At 53.1% G+C, this 26,892-nt stretch overlaps 1 protein-coding gene across 1 annotated transcript; it reads right to left on the bottom strand.

The window, feature by feature from the left end:
- Positions 1-109: 109 nt before the first annotated feature.
- Positions 110-26,892, bottom strand: LOC104011433 (T-box-containing protein TBX6L). The gene is made up of 10 exons (XM_009463676.2): positions 25,800-26,892; positions 21,118-21,262; positions 20,037-20,139; positions 19,419-19,583; positions 18,933-19,079; positions 18,344-18,414; positions 17,072-17,163; positions 16,132-16,324; positions 14,878-15,517; positions 110-214 (listed from the first exon to the last, which is right to left on the bottom strand). The coding sequence occupies exons 1-9, from the start codon at positions 25,813-25,815 to the stop codon at positions 15,091-15,093; spliced, it is 1,359 nt and encodes a 452-aa protein (XP_009461951.1). The 5' UTR covers positions 25,816-26,892; the 3' UTR covers positions 110-214; positions 14,878-15,090.

The raw sequence follows: 26,892 nt of genomic DNA, 5'->3' as shown, positions 1-26,892 counted from the left end.
GTCTTAAAACCTTGACAATATTAGTAGAGCATTTCAGTCCTTACTCCGTCACTATGATGCCCGTTCTGTGGGTGAACGAGAGTGCCAACCCGAGGTTTCCAGAACCAAGGGAAGAGCCAAGCAGGAGGAAACGCTGTTGCCAGGCCGCGGGCTGCTCTCCTGGTCCGTCCTCCTGCCTCTCCTCAGACTACGCTGCTGCGCTCCGGAGGCTCACCTGAAAAAGAGGCGTCTCTGGTTACACAGATCACCGCCATCTCCTCCACCCTCGCTCCCGACACTGCAGCGCTCTTCCTGTCGCTGTACTTAGCCCTGCTCTTTTGCCGAGGCTTTTACAGGTCTCTGTAGAAACCGTGACCTCCTTTTACGGCGGTACCTTTGACTGTGCCTGTAAGAATGACTGGCTTATGCATACGGTTTGAATTTCGCTTGTTATTGTTTGAGTAAGTAAGGTGTAACCTGTGCAGGTACTGGGGAGCGGAATGGCTGGCGTTCTAGCCGCTGCTGAAAGGTGCCAGCGTAATACGTCATAAATACCTGCTTTTGCAAGTCAGCAACCAGGAGGTCATCATCTGCCTTTTTACAGTCAATGCAGCTCAAGAATAGCACTAACCAGAACTTAGGGGGTTTTTAATAGTTGGGATCATTCAGTTAAACCATTAACAATGTGCTGAAAGTTGAGATGGTCTTAGGTAGGAGAAAAAACTTGAGAGGAACGTCAGACTCAACTGCTGCAAAGGAGGAGTCTGAAAAGCTTGGGTTGTTTCCCCGGACTCCACGTAGGTACGGTCACAGCCTAGTGTTCGTCTTCTCTGGAGCCCAGACTGCCACGCGATGCTAATAAACGTTCATCGCCAACCCCGCATAGCGTCTTGTCATCAGACATTCACCTTTGGCAAGTCACAGTTCAGAGAAAAACACGAGTATTTCAAATGTGCACGAAAGAACAGGTAAGGTGCATGCGCGAGGCCCGATAACCCTGTTTCAAGCTATGCGTAAGCTTTTAGCTTTCGAGCAGAAGCTGGAAGCGCCAGCCCGTGACGGCAGCTGCTCCTCGGGGCGTCTGCAGTAGCTCTTGCTTTACTGTTTACGCAGCAAGGGCGAGCGGCCCCTGCTGTGCCAGTGGCCTGCTTCTGCAGACTGCATTGCAGCCGCGCTCCGCTCTGCGATGCCAACGACCGGAGGTGCCGCGCATCCTTTCTGACGCAAGGGTGGGCCATGAACAGCGACGGCGCGGGACGGAGGCCTGGGCCCCCTTTTGTTCTGGTAACACCCGGGCTCCTCTGACAGCAGCACCTACCTGCGCTCTGCCAGCCAGCGGGAGACGAAGCGCCTTCGTGGGGGGGACGGGGAGGTTTGAAACGCGTGTGTTTGTACAGGAAAAACTTCACTGGTGCTCCAAAATGCATCAGGTGCCACCAAGTATAAACCTGCACCGCTTCGTAGCGATGCGAGGCCACGACCACCTACGCTCCCTTACTTCATTACGTGTCTAGAAAGAACCCCTTTCCTTCCGACCGCCTGAGCGAGGAGCGGGTTGCTGGGTTGCTTTACTGTGGCACGTTTCAGTTACCAGAAGGGCCAAGTCCCGCCACCGGAGCGGGCTGCCAGGACCGTGACTTGTCTGCAGTTTAAAATGCAGGCTGCTCGCTGCCTGCCCTCGCGGGAATCCCTGGCGGCGGACGCCCTCCGCCACCCTCCGCGAGCCTGGCCCCGCTCCGTCCGGCGTCCTGCCCCGACGCCCACCGCCCAGGTGGTTTTCCAGCTGGGGTCCCTGCTCCTAACGCCGCCCTTCTCCCCGGGCTGGCACGGCTCCCCCCTCGCTGCAGTCAGGACCAGGGTTCTGCACCAGGATGCCCAGCGCAGCAGCTACCCGACGCGCCAGCGACTGCCAAGGTCACGCCGCAAAAAGTCAAAGGTAACGAGGAACGAGCAGTAACTCACGCTGGGGTTATTTCTGGCTTACCTGCACTCAGGCCTTCGCTAATTTAAGTTTGAACTAGTTTAGTTAGGTCAGTCCAACAACAGGCAGCATAAGCCTTAATTTTTAGATGCAAGCTAGCTGGGATGAGCTGGGTTACGTTTGTCACCCTCATTTAATTAAAAGGTTTTATTTCTAAACCGGTACGATAGTAAACATCCCTTTAGATTCAACCAGATGTGTGCCTGCTTGAGCTTACACTGGTAGGAAACGTGCCTAAATACACTCAAATAAAATGCTGCCACAGCAAATGAACATGTTTCCTTGTAATTTTTTATGTGATTTACCATAGCGCGGATCGTGCACATCGGAAAGCTCTCCAGGTGCGTGCTCACCAGCAGGATGGCTCACCTTGGAGCAGCTCTGTCCCTTACGCTGTCCCCGCTGCCGTTCTTTGGAGGGCAGATCGGCTGCTCTCGTAGCAGCTGTCGAAGCACAAGTCACGGCCCAGGGTGGCAAGGTGAAGCAGTTCCAATTTCAGGTTACTTTAACGCCCCGAGCCGCAAACTGCGGAAGCCACTGCGCAACCAGCTGAGCCCTCTGGCAGCAGGGACAGGAGCCACCCCAGCTGGCCCAAAGCGAGCCTCCTGCTCCGAAATCCGGGCCCTAGGAGCTTGCCCACAGCCAAGGTTGCACCAGTATTGTAACTCATTGGCACAGACTGGTGCGTGCCCACCTCGAGCCAGGCTGTCGACGCACGGCTCTGGCCGGGCCACCCTCTGTAGCAGCAGCCTGGGAACCCAGCGCCCACCCCTGTGGCTCGGACCCATCTCTGCTCCACAGGGCTCCCGCTCCACACCAGCACAACCACCGGGAGCCACGAGCTGGGCCACTGCCCCCGTTCAGCGGCGGGACGGCCGCTCGGCGAGGGAATCCAGCAGCCCCCTCTGTGCCAGACGCAGCCTCACCTGCGGAAGATGCCGTCCTCGCTGCTGCTGCGGCGGGGGAGCGAGGGGCGACGGGGAACTAACAGCGCTCTCCTCAGATAACCTCCCCAGCACCTGCTCGCTTCGTTCCAGGCATTTTGTAACTAGAGCCCTCCCTGCACCCGTCATTAGTCATTAGTCTAACCCGCCGCGGGCGCACCAGACAATCGGGATCAGAGCTAAATCTGGGGTATCCACAGGGAACCAGCTCCTGCTTTGTTCATCCTGCCTGGTCCAACAAGGGCAGCTGAAAGTCAGCGCTGAAAAATCCCCCACTGTAATCTTGCATTTGGTCTAGAAATTAAGCACTAAAGCCCAAGAGAAAGCGCGGATCCTAGGGGCCATTAACGCCCCTCTGCTGTACTGCGTGTCCCGGTCTGCGCTGTCTGATGAATCCCCTCCAGGCCCGGGGTCGGTGGGGGCAGAAAGGCCGTGCTGGATGAGCTGCTTCGCCTTCCCCCCGCTGCCCCTGCGCGATTCGGCTGACCCGGGGGAGCGGCGAGGCAGAGGGGAGGATGCTATTTTGAAAAGACAGAAGGGGCTGACGTACGTGAACAACGGGAGCTGGTTTGAAACTCTTGGCGCTCGGCTCCCGTTCAGCCCACCACCGCTCGGCAGGCAGCGCCCCGGGGACGCTCCCGAGAGAAGCGACAAACCCGGCCGGGTCTGAGAGCACGCTGTCACTATCCCTGACTTGCCATTCAAAACACAAAAATCAAGCTTGCCCATTTTTCATTACTGTGAAGTACCCCGGGTAATTCACAGGCTTACGGGCCCTGTGCGCTTCTAGACTCTAATCCCAGGGGTTCTTCGTGTGTTTTACGTTACTTTACTAATTTGATCCAGATTATGAGGTAGTTCAGGGGACTCTCACAGGGATTTCTACATGCTGAATCCATTTCTGTAATCTTGGACCGCCTCCTTTTTGCCCTCATCTTGCGACCCGTGATACCATTAATCCACTGACCTTGAAGAGAAACAGCTTTTCTCTTTCCAGGTATCGCAGCTGGTGATCTGGCTCCGAGCCTGCGGCGAGGACGGACACGCACCGCGCTGGGCTGGCCTCCTGCTGAGCATCCAGCCTAGCGCGCTGCACGGCACGAAGGAAACGCCGTTCATCAGACTCGGTCTTCTCAATGTCAGAAAGACCGAATGCCTCCCGCTGCCCCCGACTACCTGGAATAGCTACTCGGCACTTTGGAGAACTAGATCTAAAATTAACAGAGATAATTTCCCTGCAAGAAATAGCACCTTGGCCTGGACACGGGACACGTCGGGGGAAGTCTGAAATGGAAAGGCTAAAATTGGCTCTGGTCTGGGATTCTGCTGAGTGGGCTAACACAGGCCTGAGCAACACGTGCCCGATATCGGCACTACTGGAAACCGCTGGCCGAGATCATCCCCAACGGCAGGACGTACCCCAGTAACCACGTAAAGGTTACATCCAGTACTCAGCAGCAGCTCCCGCCTGGATGGGGCTGGGTGACCCACCTTCACTGTCGCTCGTGGCCATCTGATCGAGGCAGAAGCAGGCGACAGGATGGAAACAGCTCTCCAGCCGGTGGGACAAGGTGCTGGGTTTCTAGCAAAGGTTTGTGCTGTACAGCAACGGCAGCCCACGGACCTCCACAGCGGCATTTGTGGTATCAATGCTGGCCTAAATTTAAATGGACAAAAATAAGGACAGGTTGGAGAGCAGCCCAGGAACAGAGAGCGTGCACAGTCCTTGACGGGGCAGCGAAGATGTAGGGCTTTCGTCCATCAAGCGTGCAGGGCTCATGCCTCCCTCGCCGCAGCGCCCCGATTTCAGCCGCACGTCGCGGTCCCGCGGCCCGGCAGCAGCAGGGCATTGAAACAGCTACGGAAAACAGAGAGGAGTGGAGGGAGGAGACGACAAACCTGGAGAAGGACAGGCTGATTTAACACCCCTCCCTGCTGCCAAATGCTCCGTGGGCTCTGTAGTCATCACCCAAAATAGAGCCACAGCCTGTGCCTCCTCCAGGAGACAGTCCCTGCTGGAAACGTGTCAGGGCAGTGCTGGGGCCGCGACTCACAGCGCAGGCAGCCACCCTGGGAGCTGCTGATGCCGCACCCCACCGTACCTGGCTCCTCTCCCTTTCTCCCACCGCTCGAGCTGCCTGTTGATGCTTGCTATAGCCTGGGAACCTGACACAGAGCTCGACCCAGCGAGGAATGTAGCAGGGTTTGGGCAGAAAGGAGGAACGGGTCTGCATTAACCTTGGGGTGCGAGTCAGAAAGCCACCACGCGTGGCTGTCATCCAATGTCCGAGGCACCTTGACGTAAGGGCTCCCTCCTGGTCCAGCGCCATCCCGGCAGGGGCTGAGCGGCTCCGAGGAGCCCTGCGGCAGCCTGGTCACTCCAGGACCAGCGGCGCTGCCCTGGGAGCCCTCTTGCCTTCCCAGTGCAAAGATGCATCCTCCCCAGGCAGAGCAGCTCGTCCTGGGTAACCGCCTCCTCCTTCGCTTGTTTGGCTGCCAGGTTCCCTCCCGAAACGTGAGCTGCTTCAGCCCCAACTTGCCCTCGACTCAGCCTCCAGCAGCGCCTGAACAAGACCGGTCACGCGAAACCCCTGCTCCAGACACGCTGCGACAGCGCGGGAGCTTCGCCCCCCTGCGCTTTCTCTGCGAAGCAGCAGCACGGCCAGCTTCTTGGGCTTCCCCATGTTCTCCGTCGCCTTGGGACGCCCTTGGTGGGGCTTCCAGGCCCCAAAACCTTTGCAGCAAACTCGCTGCCGCAGCCCTGCTCCAGCTGTGCCCTCGCAGCCGCAGGCAGTCACTGGGTGGCACTGTGCCCCCGCCGGCTCCGCGCGGGGTGCCCGGGACCCCCAGCCGGGGCAGGGCCCAGGCCCCCCTCGCCCACGCCGCAGCCAGCCCCGCTCGGCCGCCGCCGCGGCGGGAGCAGACAGGGGCCCCCGGGAGCACGCAGGGAGGCGACCCCAGCTCCCAGGCTCCCGCTGCCTCCCCGCGAGCCTTTCTTTCCCCGCTACGGTCACATTTTCATTACCATGGTAAAAGGAGATCAACTGCATCTTCACAATATCCCCCTCCATAAAACTAATAGGCCAGGCAATTGGTGCTGCCCTGTGAAGTACTTTATAGTCTGGACTCAAGGAGCCAGCGCCGCAGCTCACAGGCTGTCCCAACCCCAAATCCCAGGAATCCCAGCGTTATTTCTCCTCGCCATCCCTCCTTTCGGCCTGGGAGCAGGGTGAGGATGAGCACGGCGCCCTGTCGCCTGCCCGCGGGCCCGTCTCCCGCCAGCCAGAGCCCCGCTCGGCTCCAGTGGCACCAGGCTGCTAGGAGCATCTGTAGGGATTGGGGCTTCTTCTTTCCAGGGCCCTTTTCCAGGGCAACTCGGCTCTGCCCTGATTCCAGGAGCTCTGACACCACCAGGGTGAGTCAAGGGCCAAGACACTGGACCCAGCTCTGGGCCAGCGAGGTTTCTTTGTAAACGCTTTGCCATTTGCTTCATTTGCAATTGAAAGCCAGAGGCCAGGCTCACCCTGGGAGGAGAAGACAGCCCTTCTTGACATGATGATGGCAAAACCCACTCGGCTCTGTAAAAGCCCCTTCCCTCCACATTGACGGCCCCACGTTTGTTCGGGAAGCTGGAGGCGACACATTTGGTGTAACCTGGAGCCCCGTTTCGGAGGGTCCCTGGCAGGGTTTGAGGGACTGGTTTCGCTTCACACATTGCTGGGACCCAGCAGATCGCAGTGGTGCCCTCCACACGTACGTCAGCCTGACACCAGTCCTGGCTCCAGCAGACCTCGGGGTCAGCTCCCCCGACCTTGGGAAAGCGACAGCCAAACGGAGCAGCGGCTGCCTACCTCCCTTCTTCCCGATGCCTAAAGCAGCCTGAGAAAAGTTTCCTTTACTCGCTCCCCCTACCTTAGATCTTCCAGGGAAAATTAGCACAAACGCAACATCAGTGGCACCGAGGGAACGGACCCCGAATGACTCGGAAGGGGGTTAACGAGTTTGTTGAAGTCCTCTCTTCGGTTGCCACCTATAGCTCCAAAACCTGACAAACAGCTGGGAAAAAGGATCTCTGCTGAAAATCAATGCTCGTTAGAGGCAAGAGCTAAAGATCCTCCACGGAGGATACTGTTGCAAAATAAAGCGGAGGAGACTGTTCCTCTGCCATTAGGGTAGGAGACAAATGGGAGATGGAGAAGCAAAAGGTTTCCAGGTCTCCATAAAAGTCAGAAGGGAGGCCAAGAGCTCATTTCTCCCCTCTGTGGTTTACTGCCTTTAATCTCTCTCTGCCTTAGTGTCCCCACCTACCCCGCGGGACAGAGTCACGTTTAGACGTGCTGAAAAGCTTAACTAGGATTTGCAAAAATGATCCAAGATCCCCAGATACTGACTGCCAGAGACGTGCGAGGTGTTCCTGCTCGTCCCTTCGGAGGACGACCTGCTCCTCGGCGCCAGAGCTGCCGGTGCACAGGCGCTCCGCTCCCGCAGGCGCCGGGCAGGTAACAGGAGCGCGCTAGGCAGAGGGAGCAACACCAGAAATCCCCACAGCCCCTTACAAACAGTTTCCTCCCTAGATTAACTTAATATTAGACTGCATTCACTCCAGAGAATTTTGTAAAACAACTCCCAGTCCCGCCGTAGCCGCCCCGAGCACAGCAGCGCTGGTAACCTGCAGCAGAGCAGCCCTGTGGCCCCGCCGGCCGTTCTGCTACCTCCACCACCATTTTAGCGTTGTAACGCGATGGGAGGGTTAAAACAAAGCGCTGCAGCTGAGCGACTGCCACGGGTAGCACTTTGGGACTAAAATTTCTTCGAGTACCTGGTTTTAAAGTTGGGACTAACTTCATTCAGACTCCACGCCAGAGCTCCGTGCTGTCCCGTGGGGGACAGAAGGGAGCACAGCTCCAGCTCCATAACCAAAAGTCTCCTCCTTTAATCCAAGGACAAGATTCCTTGGCTAGGCACACGACGAGCTGCCCTCCCTACCTTCTATACTGTCTGCTGACATTTGTATTTCAAACTAATTGCCACTGCATCACCTGATCCTGCCCAGCTGGCTAAAATAATCCAACACCCTGCGCACCACCGGGACCTCTTCGTCAGGGGCTGTGAACTCATCTCCATCCAGCACCAGGGTGGATTGAACAAACTGAAGCAGTATTTTATTGCTGAAGCATAAAACATGGGAATAAACAAGCACCAAAGTGCTACTGATCGTTAAAACCAGATGGGAGCCCGTTTACGGCCTCCAACAGCGAGGTGCCACCGCTGCTCGGCCGAGGCCCCGCTGCAATCGGAAACCATCGCACCATCTGGGAGGCGCTGGGCGGCAGCGGCTACGCGGCCCCTGCAACTCAGGCCTGGATTTACCTGTCCTGTCCTCTCACCGCCGCCCCGGGGATAACCGAGGAGTGACAGAGCTTTTAGCCCTGGCTCCAGAAGCACAGTCGCTCCTGTAAGGTTGTGCCTACATGAAAACGCTCCAGTGGGGACAAGCAGCCTGTCCAGGGCCAGTCCCACCGTCCAGGGGAAGCGGGATGGGGAGAATCCCAGGCCAAATTCTCCACACACACAGCAGAGACGTAGTGGCATTTCAACAGCATTCGTTCAAATGTACGCCCGAGAACCGTCGCAGGCTCTGGTCGCCGCTGTGCGGTTCAGCTCCTGCACGGTGGGTTACCCAAAGCAGCCCAGGTCGGACCTTGTTTCCTCACCGACCAGTGCTGTCTGCCAGGAGGAGCTAAGTACCAGGGTGGGAAGAAGCCAGGGGCTATTTCCTCTCCTTCCTAATCAACACACCCACCAGAGAGACATGCACAGCGAGAGCATTCCCAAAGTCTGGAGTACTGGAAACCAGCCTTCAGCAATAGCTCCATCCTGAGCACCCGAGCTGCAAGCTGAGCTCAGTCCCCCGCCTAGACCTAAGCTTTGCACTTTCGTCTTCAAGCCCCATCTTCCCGTGGCAGGGAGCCCTCTCAGCAGCCCGAAAGCGGGCACTGCACGGGGCCGGGGCCGATTCCCCGGGCTGCCCCTGCAAGCCACAGCGGAGATGCAAACGGAGCAGCAGACTGCTGGAGAAGCAGAGACAGACAGATGCTTTTACACTTCAAAGGAAACAGGGCCCCGGGAGGCTTTCAGGAATACGCGCAAATCGATAGACTCCTTTTAAACACCAAGCACATTTGCTCAAGTGTGAGGCAATTAGTCCCTGAGGATGGAGGCAGGACAGGGCCATTAACAGGCATACGGGCAGGATGGAGCGAGGGATGAGAAACGTGCGGCATGGGATGAGAAACACGCGGCGCGGCTCCACACGAGACTGCCAGCCCAGCTGAGGAGTTGGAAACCTTGCTGGCCTGGCCTTGTCATCCCTGATTTTCAAAATACCCTTGCGTCCCCAGGGGCTCTACAGGGAGCGCATTAGGATCGTTTAGCCTCTGTGAGTGTAATGCTCAGCATATCCCTTTGGTGAGAGGGAGGTTTTGATCGTATCACTTCCACTGCTCAATTGTTCACTGCTTTTATCCCTGGAGAATGATGTCTGGGGATGCCCCAAAGGACATGGGAGGGCTGACTTAAACTTACTGGATCCGCAGCAATTCCCATTTCCCCCTCACCGGAATGCTGCTGGATGGTGCCCGAGCTGCTCTGGACAGCTCTGCCTCCGCAGAGCCCCTCCTAGACGGTAAACCAGAGCCAAAACCAGATCGTGAGCAGCAGAGGGCTGGCTGCGCAGCGCAAACAGAGCCAGCCTGGGGACGGACCCCGCGGTGCGACAGAAGTCAGGGCTGACTCGTCCCTGTCTTCTCTGCACCAGCATCTGCGCGCACATCTACCCTTAACCCAGCGACTCCCGGGGGCCGGTGCTTTGCAGCCCCACAGGTGGGAGCTGCAGGAGTGACGGTGCACGCAGGAGGTCTCTCCTGTGCAATACTGCTGCATTTTATGTGCAGTCTTATTTTTCAGTGGGAGGCAGAGATACCAAACCTGAGCAACGTTTTATGCCTGGCTGTGTGAGTGACGGTGTGCCTCTCCTGTATCGCTAGCTACCCGCTCCCGCTCTCCTTTATGGAGGCACAAAATTTTCCCTCTTCAGTAAAAACAGGAGAGGAAGAAGTGAAAACCTCTGTATGTCCCCAAAGAACTGCAGGAGATGGAAATTAAATCCATCCACTACACTCACCAAGCAGGGCGCTGTCTGGGCAGTAATGCTGCAGTCGTACACCTGCGCATTCAAAGGGAAAAAAATGGAGCATTAGAGCAGTGCCAGAGGCAATCCAGCACCCTACAGCAAAGCACGTCGTGCCATAAAACAAACTCACATCACTTAGAAAAACAAAAAATGAGCAACACTAAATCCAGCTGAGCAGCAACACGGCTGCAGGCTCTCCTCACCCCTGCGTCGAAGGATTGCTTCCCCCCGGGTTAAAATTTTGTCCGACGCTGCTGCTCAGGCCCCGGTCCAGAGAACGCGTTGGCATTTGTTCCGGGCAGCGCGCACCGCGTGCGGCGGGGAGCACAGGCTGCAGAGCAGACACGCTTTCCCCACTTGCTTCACCTTGTCCCGTGAGCCCGCAAGCGGCTGCCTTACCTCTCCCTGGGTTTCTCCTGCTCAGGTTTGCTGTAATGCCGAGAAGCCGCATTCAAACCTTACTACATCTCTGCAAAGCACGACAGCGAAACAGCTTACCTGGGCTTTCCAGGAGCCAGGCCAGGAGCACGCCTGCTTCTCACAGCCGGGGGAACCGAGAGCCGAGCCCTAGGGAAACGGGCAGAAACAGGCACCCCGTACAGCCGCAACAGAACAGCAGCAGAGTTGTGCCTCCGAGCATCGCAGGAGCCCAGCCTCACTCAGGGCAGAGGGGGAAAGTGCGACAGACCACCCCTCCCCAGGCCTGGGGGAAACCCTCTGTCCTCCCTCCTCAGCTGGCCCTGGACAGTTTTACCCCCTCTCTCTTTCCTCTTGGCCATTTACAAGGTAAATTCAGGCTGAGGGCGGGGAAGCAGGTAAGTGAAGACACCTGCACCCTGCACATTTGGCCCCTGATGAGCAGGGAGGGGGGCTGGCAGCTGCCTGCAGCTCCCGGGCAGGAGGTATTTATTTGGCTTTGTGTGGGAGGTATTTGGCTTTGCGCTGGTCCAGCCCCACACGGCGGGTGATGGCTGCTGTTTGCTGTTGCCAGCCAAACGCTGCATCCCCCCTGCTAAGAGGCTCCATATGGGATCCCAACCTGGGGATTGGCTTTTGAATTAAGTGGCTTTTAAGCTCTGCAATAAAAAAAAACCATTTGACTTGAAGAATGTTATTAGTACTGGAAGGGGGTTGCGCTGCTTGCTTGGATTTGCTTAAGGTGACATAGCACGTACACTGACCAAGGCAACGCGCAGCAGGAGCCTCCTGGGAGGCTCGCCAAGGAGCAAACGACAGACACGGCCACGCTGGGCAGTCGGGCCAGCCCAGAAGGAAGCAACGAGTCCGGCTCAGCCTGGCTGCCCAGCTACAAGGCGATTCAAGTGCCCCAGCCCACCCTGGGCTCCCCAGGATGTCCCCGCGCCTCCCCGCAGGCAAGGAGCCTCCCCGGGGCTCGCTGTACCGAGGGGGTACAAGCGCAAAGGCCGCATCCCGGGCCGGCGGGAGGGGGCCCTGCGCCCCGGGAGGGCTCGCCCTATCTCCGGCGAGGCGCGGGAGAGGCGGGCGCTCCGCCGTGCTGCAGGGAAGCAGCATCGCAGGGGCCTCTCCCCAGCCTGCAGCCGCTCACCGGGATGTGGCGTCTGTGGAAGAACTGCAGCGGTGGCAAGAAAGCATTTTTCTGCCATTCCCATCTGCACTGAAGCAGTATCAGACAAGGCTTAAGGCTGCAAAAACCAGTAGGAGAAACCAAAATAAATCAGGATCTTTATTTCCCATAGGAAATTTACCTAGATCCCATTTATAGTCCATTTGCCCTCATCCTTATGTAACTCCTCTGCAGGAGAGGAGCAGAAAACACAGTGAAAATAAACAATTCGCTGCAAAGAATTAGTGCAAGAGACTGAGTCACACCTAGCGATGCAAGCAGATAACCAGGGGCGCACTGAATACGCTGCGCAGAACAACGAACGCCGAGATCAACGGCGTGTCGTGCATGTACGAACTGGCCTGGGGTAACACGACTGAAGCGGAGCCACTGGCGTGCTTGAAAGAGATGCACAAAAACCACACTTTAGAGTTTATTTTATTGCTCTTAATGGCCTGCCTTCCGCATGTCTCATTTCCTTTTATTGAAGCTGTCAGAGAGGCATTACATTATCTCACATGCGTGCAAAACCAGCGTTTCAGTCGAGCTCATACAGACTTTTAAATGCCACAGCTGAAGAAAACAAGACAGTGGGAACTGCAAAGGGGGAGGCGGCAGCAGAGTCCCGAGCACACACCTGCGGGCGAAACCTCCAAAGCCTTCACAACCCAGCCAAGCCGCACGCTCTAACCAGAGACAGGCGAGCGAGGAAAGCAAAGGTACTTTTCTAATGAGCTGGATGAGTCACTGGAGAAGGGCAAGGAGTCCTGTTGCAACAGAAGGCTGATGAGTAATTAATGGCTCGTCCTAGGCACAAGGCCGAGTCTTTTACCCCGGTGCAGAGCCGCCTGCCAAACCAGCTCTACTGACAGGTCCGTGGGCCAGCGGCGCTTGCAAAGCTGTTCCGAAGGTTTGAAAAAAAAAAAAAAAAAAAAAAGAACATTACACCGATATTTGCACAAGGGCTTCCCTGTGCTGCCCAGTTCTCCTCAGCTCCTCATACGCACCACAGCATGGTTTTCATCCTCATTAGCACCCTGTGACAGAGGGAAGGAAAGACAACCCGACTTCAGCGATAAAGAAACAGATCTAACCAAGCAGCCTGCGAGGGGGTGCGGTACGTTCTCCTTCCTTGTTAGGGCCGCCCTGGCAGTGATCACGGCGGGGTCCCAGGAGGACTGCCTCCGCTGCAGAGACCCTCAGAAAGTACCCCCAGGGGCCCCGCACACGGCGCCCAAGGCGCCCAGCTCCCGAGCCAGCCTTCTCATCTGATACCCCAGGCGTGGCAAACAGTGGTGGTAGCGTCAGCTACTAATGCTCAGAGACAGAAAATTTTTCCCGTCCACAGAGGACAGTCTTTTACAGCTGACCTGTCTTCACACAGCCGGCGTTTGGGCAGCAGGAAATCACATTATTCTGGGGCTAAAAACACTCTCCTCCGCATTTTTTTCCCCAACCAGATTTCTGTTTGGTGAGTCACTCGCATCCACATGCGTGTCATGCACAGCAGGTACAAATCGCTACTGGCCAGGGTGCTATCAAAGGAGAGGCTAATGGGGTAGTACATATATATACTGCGGTGGCGTCTGACCTTTATTTAAACGCTGCACATCTCACACCCATCCTGCGAAGCCGAGGGGACGTACTTGGCTGCTCTGTACGTATCATAATTGTGGTACAAAAGCAGTTACCGATATGCTATTTAAATAAGGAAGCGGTAGTTGAGTTTCACAAATTTGTAGGGCTACTTTTCAAAGTCATTTTAACAATAATAAACACGGCTCAACACCTCTACACTACGCACATGCATAGTGCTGACCTGGTACCCCAACAGACCGGCGCACAGCCTTTCCTGGCGCAGCTGCACACCGGTCCTGATGCACCGGTGGTCACAAACCCGCCCAGGTCTGCTCAGAGACAACATCTCGCTACACACGCATGCGCACACACAGAGAAAACCATCTGGCCTACTGGCTAAATGACACACCTCGCTGCCTGCTGATGGCTACAGGCCACACAGCAGTTTATTTAAAGTGTTACAAGAAAACATTCCCTAAATAACACCTAGGAACACGTCTATCCTCCCTGAGAAGCAAAGAGCCTATCTCAAGGCAGACCCCGCTGCCAGGGCCGTTCCGCCGCTTGGGCAAACGGGTGCTTCCCCCTTCTAACACAAGATAAAAAGAAATCCTCTGCCGGCAGCGCGCGGGCCGAACAGCTCCTCCCCACGATGGGACCACAGAGGGAAGGGAGGCGAAACTGCGCTGATAACTGAAGGTGGAAGCAGATCCCTACAGACTCCCAACAGCGGCAAGACGAGGCTGCCGGCCAGCCTGGGAGGCGCCGAGCCCACCAGCAGCGCAGCGCAGGGCCCCCAGGGTGTGAATTAAAGCACGTGCCCCATGAGCAACGCCAGGCTGGCGAGAACTGCCTATCGACCGAGCTTGCTCAGAGCGTAGCGCAGTAACCACAACTATAAATTATATTCTCCAGGGGCGGCAGGCGGTGGAAGAAGGAAGAAGTTCACAGTGACAGATTTCCTTTCCCTCGAAAGGAAGAGGTCGGAGTGACGCAGCCAGCACTGCTGTTCGGGGCCCTGTTTCTGACAGCCACAGGCCCCTGGGAACCCCCAGAGCAGCCCCCATTCTGTGAACAACCTCCCTCCGCCACCGGCAGAACGACGAGCGGGTTTCGCTAACCGTGAATCTAGGGGTGACAGCAGAGGGATGGGCACAGGGGACATGCAGACACAACACGGCCTTGCTGCCGCTTCTCCTGCGCGGGACAAATTCGTCCCTGCCTGCGCGACCCACCGCTGCGCTCCAGACACGCAGGCGTTGCTGTGTGTTTTACTCTCATAGGCTGCTGGAAGCAAGGCAAGACACGAGCTTTAGTCTGACTACTAAGTGAGGAAACTGCTCAAGGGGGCACCGGGGTTGCTTGTTTTGCTCATCTTTGCAATAATTTTCTACAGCTTCTTGGCCACCTGGATGGCTTCCTGAAAATCCTCAGCCCCTATCTCCTTGCACGCAAGTCCTGGGAGGAAAGGATTTTGGAAACTGCCAAATGCGAGACACAAACAGCCTGGGACTGAGAGTTCAGCAGCTCTTTAAATACTGATCTTGTAGCTCCTGTGGTTTCCTACTCCTGCTGGGAAAAAAACCACCGCAGAGCACATTGATTCAGCCAGACTCACGCTGAGATGGCGGGGACAGTCACCAGTTTAGCCATTGCTTGTGAAATAGTGAGGGTTGTTGTGCAAGGAGAGAAGGAAGTGAAGGTGTCCCACGCTACCACCTGCAGCAATGCCTCTTTGCCTAGCGTAGGCTTCGAGATTAATACTCCAGAGCAAATATTATCTCATTTACAATTTTCTTTCAGTCTTTTCTTTGGGAAGGGTCTTCCCCGTTCACCAGCAGGCATATGGGAACAGAGGGTACTGGCTCCACTCTGCCATGGTCCCGTGGGCATGTCCCGGAGCCCCCTGCGCGTTGTACTCTGTGGAGAAGGCCGAGTAGCTCATCGCCCTGTACTGGCTGTGGGAAGGCACCATCCACTGGCCGAGGCCTTGCTCGGTGCCATAGGGACTGTACACGGGCGCTCGCGCCCCGGGTTTCCCGACAGAGTCTAGAGCCATGTTCACCACTCCTGTGTAGTCCTGGGGAGGAGGCAGAGGCGGGGGCAGCGGAGGCAGGTTGGCGAAGCCCTCTGGGAGCTGTTTGGAGTCATGCTCGGGCACCGCGGCGAGATCCAAGGGGTGGCACCTTGCCCGGAAATCGTTCAAGGTTGTGGCATCGCGGGCGGGAAGCTGCTGGCTGTCCCCGGCTTCGTGGAACCTGAGCCCCGAGGGCAGAGAGAAGAGCGAGTGAAACCTACCGCGGTGGAAAACCACCGAAAACCCACACCGATCCCCTGGGGAGAGGCAGGGCAAGCTCTTAGCATGCCCTCATCCCCTTGCCTACTGCTTCACCGTACTCTTAGTGTGGATTTTAGTCCAAGCGTCGCTGTCACTCACGCAGAAAAATTAAATGCCAGAGAAGGTAAACCCAGACCACTCTAGTTCTGGGTTAGTCCTAGTCTGGGCTCACTATAACTCATGCCTGAATTTGCAATGATAAGAAGAAGGGGGGAAAAAAAAAAATCACTGGAGTTCTGCCACTCCTTCAACACGCTTCCTTCAAAGGACAGGCAAGTTCTGCGGTACACAGAGCTGGCTGGGAGAGCATTTCAGGACAGGCCAGAATCAGTGGGTTTGAAGCAACACAGAAAGGCTTTGTTGTGGAGCTATTTCCATGCTAATCTAGCACCTATCACCCAGGCATGCTGTCCAACAGAAAGGCGTCCTTCCTCACTCCCACTAGCTGTTTTTCTTGGGAAATACCCAGTAGAGGAGGAGGAATCCCATCAGTAAAGGGTGCCTTCGGACAGGAGCACCGGGGGAGGGACTCACCGATAGGTCTGGTAGGACGGCGTAGGCACTTGCTGCTCTCTGGCCAGGCCCTCCCTCTGGTCGGCTGGCACCGGCGACGCTGCGGGAAAGGCATGGCTGCCATTCTGCTCCGAGACCCAGAAGGGGTACCCGCTGCTGACCACGATGGGGTTACTCTCTTCCTTCACATCTGCAGTCTCATCCTTCTCAAAATCTGACTCACAGTGGGGAAAAGAAAGAATGGAAAAAAGTGAGAAGGGGAAGGGAGACCCAGAGCTCACAATGGTCTCTTGGCAGCTGGATGAAGCGCAGGCTGGTGGAAGGAAACACACTAACACCTCTTCCATAGCCCTACTGCCTTAAGGGACGAGCCTTTTGCAGCTTTTGTCTGCCCTTACACACCGTGGTGTTCGGTCCTGCCCTGTCCTCTCTCCTTAGTTGTATTACTGCAAGCAGCACCATGAACTGGAGCAAGGAATGATCACGCTTAAAAACAACCTAACAGAAAGAGTAAAGAGTTTTGGGGGTTTTTTAATGGTATCAGTTCCCCCATCTGCACCACAGCCTAGCTGGACAAACAGCATTGCTGGCACAACTGCACCGATGAGAACCAAGAAGAAAGGATCGGGTGATACTGCAAGCTCGTATCGCTATTGAAGAGAAAACACTGAAAGCACAGCCTACGCTCATGGGCGGTCACAAAGCGTGGCTAGGCTGGGAGGCTGGTGGGAGAGCTGATGAATAGTCAGCAATGACAAGCGACTTGCGAGCAGGCTCCTGTGGATCATTGCCAGACAGAGGCAGAGACCCAAAGCCATCAGAGACAGCACCCTATGGGCTCGCTCCACCCAGGCCACGCTCCCCGGCAGGAGACAGCGAGCTACATCGCTGTTCCTTTTCCTTCCCGTGGCCTGGGCACTGTTTGGAAATCATTCTCTGGGCTTGTCGTGATCAATATTACCACGTTCCTCAGCACCGGACTCCTTTTCCTCGGGCAGCTTCCTCTTCTGGCCCTTGGCTGGGCTAGGCTTCTGGCACTTGGCGCGTCCTTCCCTGGGAAAGAAAGAAGACACGGGGGTAGCTTGTATGTGAGCTTTCTGCCTAGATGAATATGCAAGGGATGCTGGACAAGCCCTGGAAGACAAAAGGATGGTTTGAACCTCTCTGACATTCTCTGACTTAAACCTCTCCTAGCAAAGCACCCCGACGGGCCCTTGGGAATTCTCTTGCCATAACCGAATTACAGGGTTAGCCGTGCCGCCTGCCGCCAGCGCACGCTTCCAGCGAGAGCCCTCGCCCCGCAGGATACAGGGGACAAACCCATAAAGGGGCTGCCCGCTTCACGTTTGCACAAAAGGCACAATGAACGTGGAAACTCAGCACTGGAGGTTTTGGCACCGAGTTTGTAAGCGTAGTCCGATGCTGGATATACATACTATACACACAGGTACATGTACCGTAGGGTGGGTCTTTTGCTTGAAAGCAGCTTTCTTCCTAAATGGAAAACGAGTTTAAGGTTAGTCAGAAATGATACTATCAGGAGAAGAAAGAAAATCTATGACATTTTCAAAGTTTAAGTAAAAAAGAGTCAGCTTTGGCCTTTTTCATCAGGAAATGAGATTTTTTTCAGGCATAAAATAACACAAAACAAAATCTCAGATATTTTCATCACATTTTGTGCTTGGAAAAAAACATTTTTTCCTTCTCTGTTGCCAGTCTCTGGTTGCATTTAAGCTTTCTTTTCTCATCTTATCCAGTGGCTGCCCTCAGACCAGACAGAAGATCTCGTGGGTATTGGTATCCATCTTCCTCTTGCAGACAAAATCTCCTGTTGGAAGAGACGCTTTTCCACACACAGGGAAAGGAGATGAGGGAGACTACGAAGTCAGAATCAAGCTGGTCTCGAAGAGACACAATGATCTCCCGTGGACTCCTGTTATCACTGCTGTTCACGTGTCAGACTCCAGTCTAGCTCTAACTTGCAAGGGAATGCAGGTCTCAAATTTGTCATACCTCCCACATTTCTGTAGGAAATCCTGTATCGCCTCCCACTCCCCAAGCCTCTGGGGAGGAGGCTGCACAGGGGGACACCGTGCCCAGATACAGGCCAATGCAGAGTGCACAACGCAGCAGGCTCTGCAGAGCTGGCTGCTACAGTTTTGCTCAATGGCCTTGGGTAAAATTCACAAGTGAGCTCCAGTTATAAAAAAATTAAGATGAAAAGACAGTTTACCTTCGAGTGTTCTTCCCATGCTCACGGAAACCTTTAGCAAATGGATTGTTGTCAATCTTGAGCTTTGTAATCTTAAAATAAAAGGAACAAGATTCAGTATCGTGGTGACTGAGGTTGGGTTCTTCACTGTTTCAAGACCTTCACCTCAATATTTATCACAACAGCTTGTCTGAGGGTTTCGAGCATGCCCTTGCCACAGTACCTGAGCTCGCCCCACAGCTCCCCGTTATTGATTAGGAACTGACAGAGAGAAGTGACTTTGCCAGGGTCAGCGGGAATTTGGGTGGGATTCATCTGACCAGAGAAATATACAGGGTCAGTATCTGGATCCGGACTTTTGCCCATACTTTTTACTGCATTTAGGGTTCTGTTAATCACTGACAGCACACTTTTAGTACAATTAAGGTGCATGATTCATCTCATCCCAGAGTAGATGTTTTCCATAGGAACCATAATGTGCCTATTTTTTTCCCCACTGCCCATCACAGGCGCCCCAGGTGACCAGCTTGGAAGGAGACACCTTCCTCTACAAGGTTTCTAAAGACAGAGTATTTAGCAATGTGTCCAAGGGCAGGGCTGCACACTGTACCTGCTCATTCTGGTAGGCAGTAACAGAAGTGAAGACAGTCTCAGGGAAGCTGAAGACTTGAAAGATGCTCCAGCGGACGCTGAAGAGGTCATCTGCCTGCACGATGTGGAAGCGAGGCTTGTAACGGTGCATGGAGTGGAGGATGATCTGGCACAGAGACAAAGGAGAAAGTTTCTGTGTGCAACCACTGCCAACGCACTGTGCAGGGTCTCCTGCGGAGGCTCCCAGGACATCCGCTTCGAACCGGGGCGCCTGCCTGGGACTGGTGTCTCCACCACGCCTCTACAGTGACAGTGCAGGCTAAAGCCTTCCCTCACAGGCAGCTAAGAGAGCACGAGGGCTGGGCTGAGGAAGGAAGAGAGGGCACCACTGGGATATGTTTTCATTTCCACATGATCTAATTTCTCACAAATCTCACTTATTTCCCTTACATCCATCTGCAGTGAATTCCAAGAGAGCACAGCACAAAGGCCAGCTACAACCTACGTGCCCGTGTTGATCCAGAGTGTTGTTGGTGAGCTTCAGTTTTTGGAAGGAGACGGGTTCTTTCATCCAGTGGCTGCCGGGAGCTGGGGAATCTGGGTGGACGTAGGTGCGACAAGGGAGCTGGGGCTCTGCTTTTCCAGCAACTTCCCACTGATCTTTATTCCACTGTGAAGGGAAAGACGGAAACCTAGCGCTTAAAAAACGTTACTTTCAATATAGCAAAACCCCAGCAACTTTGCTTCATCGTTGATTTAGTGGACTCCTCTGAAGCACAGTCCTGACGAGCAGCAGATTGTCTCTCATAAGCCATGATCACATTACCAAAACAGCTCCAAGTTTAGGCCTCATTTTTCCTCCCTTTCTCCCAACGGCTGTCAGAGAAGTCTGACGTTAATCATGATTAAAACTGTACTGCTTACAATGAGAATTAGTTACCCTTCCACCTGCTCCCCAAGCAAAACTGACAAATAACTCCAGAGAGGCATAAAATCCACCAGTCACTTCTGAACTTTGTTCAAAGACAATTTATTTATCAGCCTGGCCAGTGAAGCACAAAGATTAATCTGTTTCAAATGAAGATGGAAGGACAGCATCACTTCTATTATTTAAAGTACTTACCTTGTACCTGAAGTTGTCCATTGGCACAAAATCTACCAGCATGAGGTACTTGGCATATGGGATTAAGCCGGAGACTTTGATTTTGCATTGTGGAAACATTCGTCTGAAGGAGAAATGAAATACGCAGCGTAAGGATTTCTCTGTAAAGTGGATACTGTCCAATGGCCAAGCAGCAGGTCATGTTTACTCACTATCGCGCAAAGCTGTGGTAGCAGTATTTCTACAGGCCAGCTACTGAACGTTTTTACCATTTTACTCATGCGTTCGTCTGACCCTGTGGGCTTGGGTGGAATAGGCACTAACAGGGCAGCAGTCACTGACGGCCTGACATCGTTACTGCTTTTGTTCTTCTGATTCTTGTAACACAATAGTGAGAAACTTAAAATATTTGGAATTTGCACCTAGTTCCTAGCCTTCTGCAGCTATCACAGACCTGGAGGACAGATTAGAGCATTTTCTAGTGTGAGCAGAAAACGTGCTCTCATCTAAGAGCACATCTAGCTTTCTGTTCCGGTACTCCCTGCCACCACTTTCATCTTCTGACTCTGCAAAAAAGCTTTGACACCTACCTCCCTACCCAAAGGGATTATTTCAGCTCACAGCAGCTTTGACATAATGCATTACAATTTCACAATTTCATATTCTTTCACTGCAAGCTCCACAATGCATGACTCATTTACACTTTAGAGTAGTCTGCATGCACAGATCGCTACTATTCTATGCCATGTTCTTGTCGGCAAGCACAGACTCAAAACCAGGCACGAGCTGCTCAGCTGCTGCCGCCCGCGACCGAGGCAAAGGAAGCCCAGGGCACTTTCCAGAGCGCCCTCGCAGCGACAGCAGAACATCAGCGTTAAGCGCTGAGATAAGAGCACAGAAGTTTTCTCAGCACATCAGCCCCACAGTGACCTTTTGGGACTTCTGTGACACCCTGCAAGTGCAATTCTTCTGCTGGGGCAGGCAGATGTGCATAATTGCCTACAAAATTAGCTTAAGGGCCACCATTCAAAAAATGAGCGCTTGGAGATTTTGTTAACGGCTTTGAGGGGTGTCGTGCGGGCAGCTGTCCTGCTCCCCTCACCTGCCGGATTTGGTGATGATCATCTCAGTTCCTATCTGATGAAACTTCATCCAGAGACCCATGTCCTCCAGGGTGACCACAATGGAGCTCTGCGGGTAGGGCTCCAGGCTGGGGGAAGGAAGTGCCTCACACGGCGCTTTCACGTCTACCGGGAGAGAGAAAACAGTAACCGCAGACAGGCAGGAGGGAGCCGGTGTGAAGCAGCCTCTCCTGCGCAGAGACAGCGCCCCGAGACCCAGCACCCACGCCGGCCCTCCCAGGAGCCCCCGGTGCCGGCTCCCTCCAGTACAGGGAGCTACTGAATTTCACACGCTGCTGTAACAGATGGGGTCCGACATCTGGCCGTTGGCTCCTCCGCCTGGCCTCGGTACGTCTCGGCCCCAAGCCACCGTGCGCAGCGCTGGCTCAGCTCAGGGAGCTGGATGCCGTGACTTCACCCAGCAAGGCCCCAGGTGCTGCCAAGAGCTAGGGAGTCTGCGCCACAACAAACCTCTTAAAGAAAATCCATTCCTTTTCTTCAAAGGTTTTTTGTTACTTAGGAGGCTCAGAAGGCATAAAGGCTTTTCCAACAGGTTTGTTTTCAGTCGATAAGTTCTTTTGCAAAGATCTGTGTGTTGTAAAAGCTCAACCTGATTTCCTTTATTCCAAGACTCAGACTGGCAGGTAGCCACAATCCACTTTCATTCCTGTTCTGGTATGATCAGGGTTACACAAAACACTTCACCAAGAGAATAAAATGAAAGCTGAAAGGATCGGAAAGATTTTAAGTGCACCAGTGGGTAACGGGAGAAAACGACAGATAGGTGGTAGCAGAGGTGAAAAATCTCTCCAGAGGACAAAGCAGGAACAGACAGGAGAGCCAAACGTAAGAGAAGGCAAAAAAGGCAGGCGACAGAGCCAGACCATGGAATATCCTGAGAAGAGGACGACTGGTCTGAACTGGACTTGGAGATGGAGACCACCGAGGAGCCTGTGACGGCAGTGGAAGGTGCCTCGTCAGTAACGCACCATGGCACATCAGAGCTGCCTGCAATATGCCTGCACTTTCTGCTACAGGCAGAGGACTAACTACGGCCCTGTGGAAGAGAAAGGGGAACTACAGGAGAAACCGTCTTTGGTGTTGCTGGTACCCACCTCCTCTGTAACGCTCTTTGGATTAAAAACCTCCTGTAGGAGCTCTTAACTATATTGCAACACACGCAAGGTTGCTGCTGCCATACTGAAAAGCCCAGGCAAAAAAATAAACAGTTCCATTTTAGGTCAAAACTTGACCTGGTATAGGTACTGGTGGACTGATTTCATACCTATCGGGCTTTACTAACACTGCCCTGCGTCCGAACGAGGTGTTGATAAGCCCGCTCGGCGCGGGGCACTCACCGCAGCAGCGCTGCCCTCGGTTCGGGGCCAGCCGGCCACTGCTGCGGGCGACGCGTTATCCAGCCACGCACCGCTATTCCTTTAAAAGGGAGATTTTTCTGCCTCTCAGCCTGATCAAATCTTATTCAGAGCATATCAGAAATAAGGCAATTTTCACCCTGTTACAGCTTTCCTGAGTAATGTCTTCCAAAGAACAAGCATGAAAAGTAGACAACTATTTCCACAGAAATTAGCTTTCTTCAGAGAGCAACATCTTTCCGCAAAAACAACCCAACGCGAGTCTCGGGGGTTCTTCCCACACTATTAGGAAGTAAAAAACATTTAAAAGTAATTTTGTCACTTTGTAAAGGTCTTTTCAGCATTTTCAAAAAATATCCTCTACCCTTTTTTCTGCTTTGATCCAACATTAATGAACTGGCTAAGAAGTGACACCTAGTTTGCTCGCTAAGATTAGCCTGTTAACATCTTCTTACTAAAGCTTCCCCCATATCCTCCTGCAAAGACATGAAAGCTGCCATGAGACGCTGCATTCGGTAGCTCAGTGCAGCACATGTATCAAAAGGAGTTACAATAAAATTGGGCTGATTTCCCACAGGAGTCATCCAGTCACAAATACGTGCAAACAGATTTTGATTAGCTAGACAGATGCTCGCTCCTTCCCCAAATGAATTTTACAATTAACATTTTTGTAAGCAAATTCCAATGCCATTAAATGAGACTACAACAAGGCAGATCTCGGGAGTCCTTACTGAGGGGAGGCTTCCAATGAAATCAAGAGGAACTTAAGGGAAAGGTGTTCAATACTGCATTAAAAAGCAAAAAGGCAGATGTTGTGACCTGTTTTTCACCAAAAAGAGTCCACAACGCACCTGTATGAGCAAGATGCTACCAGAGACAGGGGAAAAGAGCTGCGCATACAATAAACATTGCGGCAAAGATTTAAAAACGTAGTTAATGTCTTTCAGCCTGCAGGTTTTGTGTGCGCTGCCTGAGGCCGAGAAGCAGGACACCAACAGCTTGCGTGGGACCTGGACCCAGGCACGGCGTGAGCTGGCTAACGGATCCGCCCCGCCGGCTACAGCCATGGGCAGCCGCCCTCAGCGGGGTTCTGCAGCGGTGGATCCTTTGCAGGATCCACTTTGGATTTCCTTTGCAGAGCCAAAGGCGGGCTTGCAAGGACTTCAAATGCACTCCTAGTCTGTGCCTATGTAACTAATGCCAGGACTCACGCACACATCTCCCCACAAAGACGCCTGCACGCTGGAACTACAGCACAAAGAGGTTTGTGGCAGGGTGTCCAAGCACTGAACTGAACATGTTAGATCTGTGCTTCTGGTGTTTCCTCTTCTATGTAACTTATTTTTTATTTTAAGTATTATTTGAAAGAGATTTAAACATTTCCCAAGAATTTTAGTTCTAAGCTATTTTAAAAGTATTCATTATTATTATCATTGTGGTGGTAACGCTGCCTGTGGCACATTTTAAAACATACTCCTTATGCCAAGATCAGGTTGAAAAGGAAGACAGCTGCTACGATAAAGGCACTGAAAATTGAGAGATCTTTAAAATCAAGCATGAAATAGATTGAAGTCCTTATACAAATAAGAGCAGTTTGTCCTTCAGTTTCTGTACCTAGAATACGTATCCTTTTCCTACCTTGGAGATGGAAAGGCGAGAAAGAGAAATGAGAGTCAATTCAGTAACGCTTGGGGGGGTAAGATCTTTGGACAGAAGATGCCAGAGTATAATCCACACGCCTAAAGCAGTCCCTCAATTAATCGTCAGTTACTGAGACAACGTTATGATGTTAGAAAATCTGTCGCAGACTTCCCACAAAGTCTGGGGTAGGGTTTGCAATACTGGGAAAACTCCAAGCTAAAAGGTATGCTTCTTACCTTCGCTATAATGAGTTATTATCACATTTGTTGCTGTTAACTTCTCAGTGAAGAAGTCCAACACTAACAGCTAGCCAGTGTCCACAGGGAAGAAATGCATATCAAGATATAAAGCTATCTGAGAAATTAATCTTGCCAACAATCAAAAAAACCCCATGGTCTCTGATCTTATAAATGTCAGTAGAAACACCTCGCCCCTCTGGAGGGAACCTCATTTCTCAGAACCAGAAAGCTTTTTGGCAGTAATGAAAGTATGGGGTTTCTACAAATGCAATGGCTTCTCCTCTCAAATGCACCCAGCCATCACCTGGAATATTTCTGCTGTGTGGGGTCATACACCAGAAACAACTCAGTAAGAAAATGAGGCGACTTCTGCAATAGCTGGAATCTTTAACACGATAAAATACCGTAATACAGTCTGCGATTTTTTCGTTGTTGCTCTTTCACTTTTCAAGTCAAAATTCTCTTGAAGTGGCACAAATCAGTATGAATCAGACCAACACAGTATGAACCACTTTATAAAAACCCAAAATAACAGTGGAGGCAGAAACTGAGTATTTTCCTTATGAATGAAACACCACGTTGCAGAGGCAGAGGAAGGAAGCCGAGAGTACGCAGCCACCTCTAACGCCTATGTGGACTGCCTACCTCAGCGAGGTAAAGAGCCGTTTCCTTCCGATGCAGACTAACACCCAAGGGCAAATTTGGGTTTCAGTTACTGCCACGCAGCACCTGGACTGGCCCTTCGTTTCCCAACGCACATCTGTCATCGGGCCCAACCTGATCATGCCCCACACGCAGGAGAGGTTAACAACACGCTATGAGACGGCCTGATGAGGCAAAACATAAATAAAACCCTACGGAAATCACAAAAATCCTGTGTTTGGGCATGAGCCTGGTAGAGGTGGGGTATGCCTGCTTGGAGGTTATACTTTCAAAGGGCAGCGAAAAAACAGAAGAAAAACCAAATAGTTTGTATCATCAGAACTATTATTAGCAATATAACAAATACTCCCAAACCTTCTGTGGCCTTCAACCTGAAGGAACTCGGGGTACTTTGCAGACAATACACAAAGAACCCCTCCAGCCTTCAGGGAACGATCATCACCTTGCACAAGGTGATACGGATAAGGGAGTTGTGGGCACAATTGTGAATAAACCTTTGCTACCTGACAAAAGATCTTCCAAGGCTCACAAAGAACACTCAAACCCACAATTGCTCATCTATTGCTACCAAAATAAAAAACAACCCAAAACATGCTAGAAATCCTCTCCAGCCACACACACACTACTATAAATGCTGGTAACCCTTCAGGAGCACTCGCGCTCTTTCTAAAATGATTGTACGCTCTTGGCGTAAGTCTGGGATCTTTCCGCGCAATAAGGACAAGGAGGGAGTCCTTTACCTACCTGGTAAAGCTTGCATTTTTCCATGTACCGTGGAGTCTAGGAGGTTGCACGGCTGAGAGCACCGCAAGAGTTCTTACAAGGGGAGCCACAACAGTCCAGCTCAAAAGCAGGTCTGATCTCCTGAAACAAGCAAAAGCCCTTCCTTCCGAGATCCAGTGTCAAGAGTGGCCGGGATGGGGCCGGGACTCCAGGCGCAGCTAGCCAAGGTGAGCTCCTGTTTTATGGAGGCTAATGAGCAGGGAGGAGCTTCTCGCCAGGGCTGTCCCCTTGCAATCCTTTGATGTCCAAAGGGACAAAGAGAGGAAGGATCTGCAGCAATGGCTGGGGCTCGGGGAAGAAAATCAAAGAGAATTAACATGGCTTTGACATACAGGAAACCCTACAGGGGAAATGCACCTTGATTTACTGCTAACGCACTTTTAAACAAATAGAGACAAGACCAAAAACATCAGCTGAAGATTTACCCACAAAATAAAAAAATCACTTAAACAGCAAGCAGGAAAAATTTCCTTCTGGCTGTTCCAAGGATTTGATATAGTTTTAATCTCCAGAGTGCAGAATCATTTTACTCTTGATTTCTGGTATCAGAATCAGGACTGTATCGAGCTCGTTCCTTCCCCAGTGGGCGATGAACAGTCTGTGGTGAGGTTTGCTCTGACAACTGGGATGCTGCAGCAACACGTTCATTCACCAACAGATGTCTTCTCCACTAACAGAAACACATTGGATGAGGTAACGTTACTTGCCTACGCAGTCTTTCCGTTCGCAGCCCTTAACTGCGCGGTTAATTGTCCTGCTGCGCTGTTTTTCTACGGCAGGGTCCTCACCGTTGCGTCGGACCTGTTCTGAAGCTCGGGACTGAGGCTGCTCTGCAGGCAGCATCTTTTCAGCTGAGCTTCACGAGTCAAAGTTGCAATTGTTTAATGACGCAGCCGTGCTAGCATATAATTTTACTGGCACCAAACTCCTTTGGCTGGCACCTTCCGGGGCCAGTGCGAGGGATCCCAGAGCCTCATGGTGGATCAGACACAGGTCTCAGGCCTTGTTCAAGGCACCGCTCTTACGGAAGGCTGAGCAGAAACTGAAGGCCTTC

Source organism: Nipponia nippon, unplaced genomic scaffold (genome assembly GCF_047370975.1).
Source record: "Nipponia nippon isolate SJK-2023a ecotype South Korea unplaced genomic scaffold, ASM4737097v1 scaffold_30, whole genome shotgun sequence".
Classification (NCBI taxonomy): Eukaryota; Metazoa; Chordata; class Aves; order Pelecaniformes; family Threskiornithidae; genus Nipponia; species Nipponia nippon.
The sequence above is the reverse complement of the archived record's forward strand: the minus strand, read 5'-3'. Positions and strand labels throughout refer to the sequence as shown.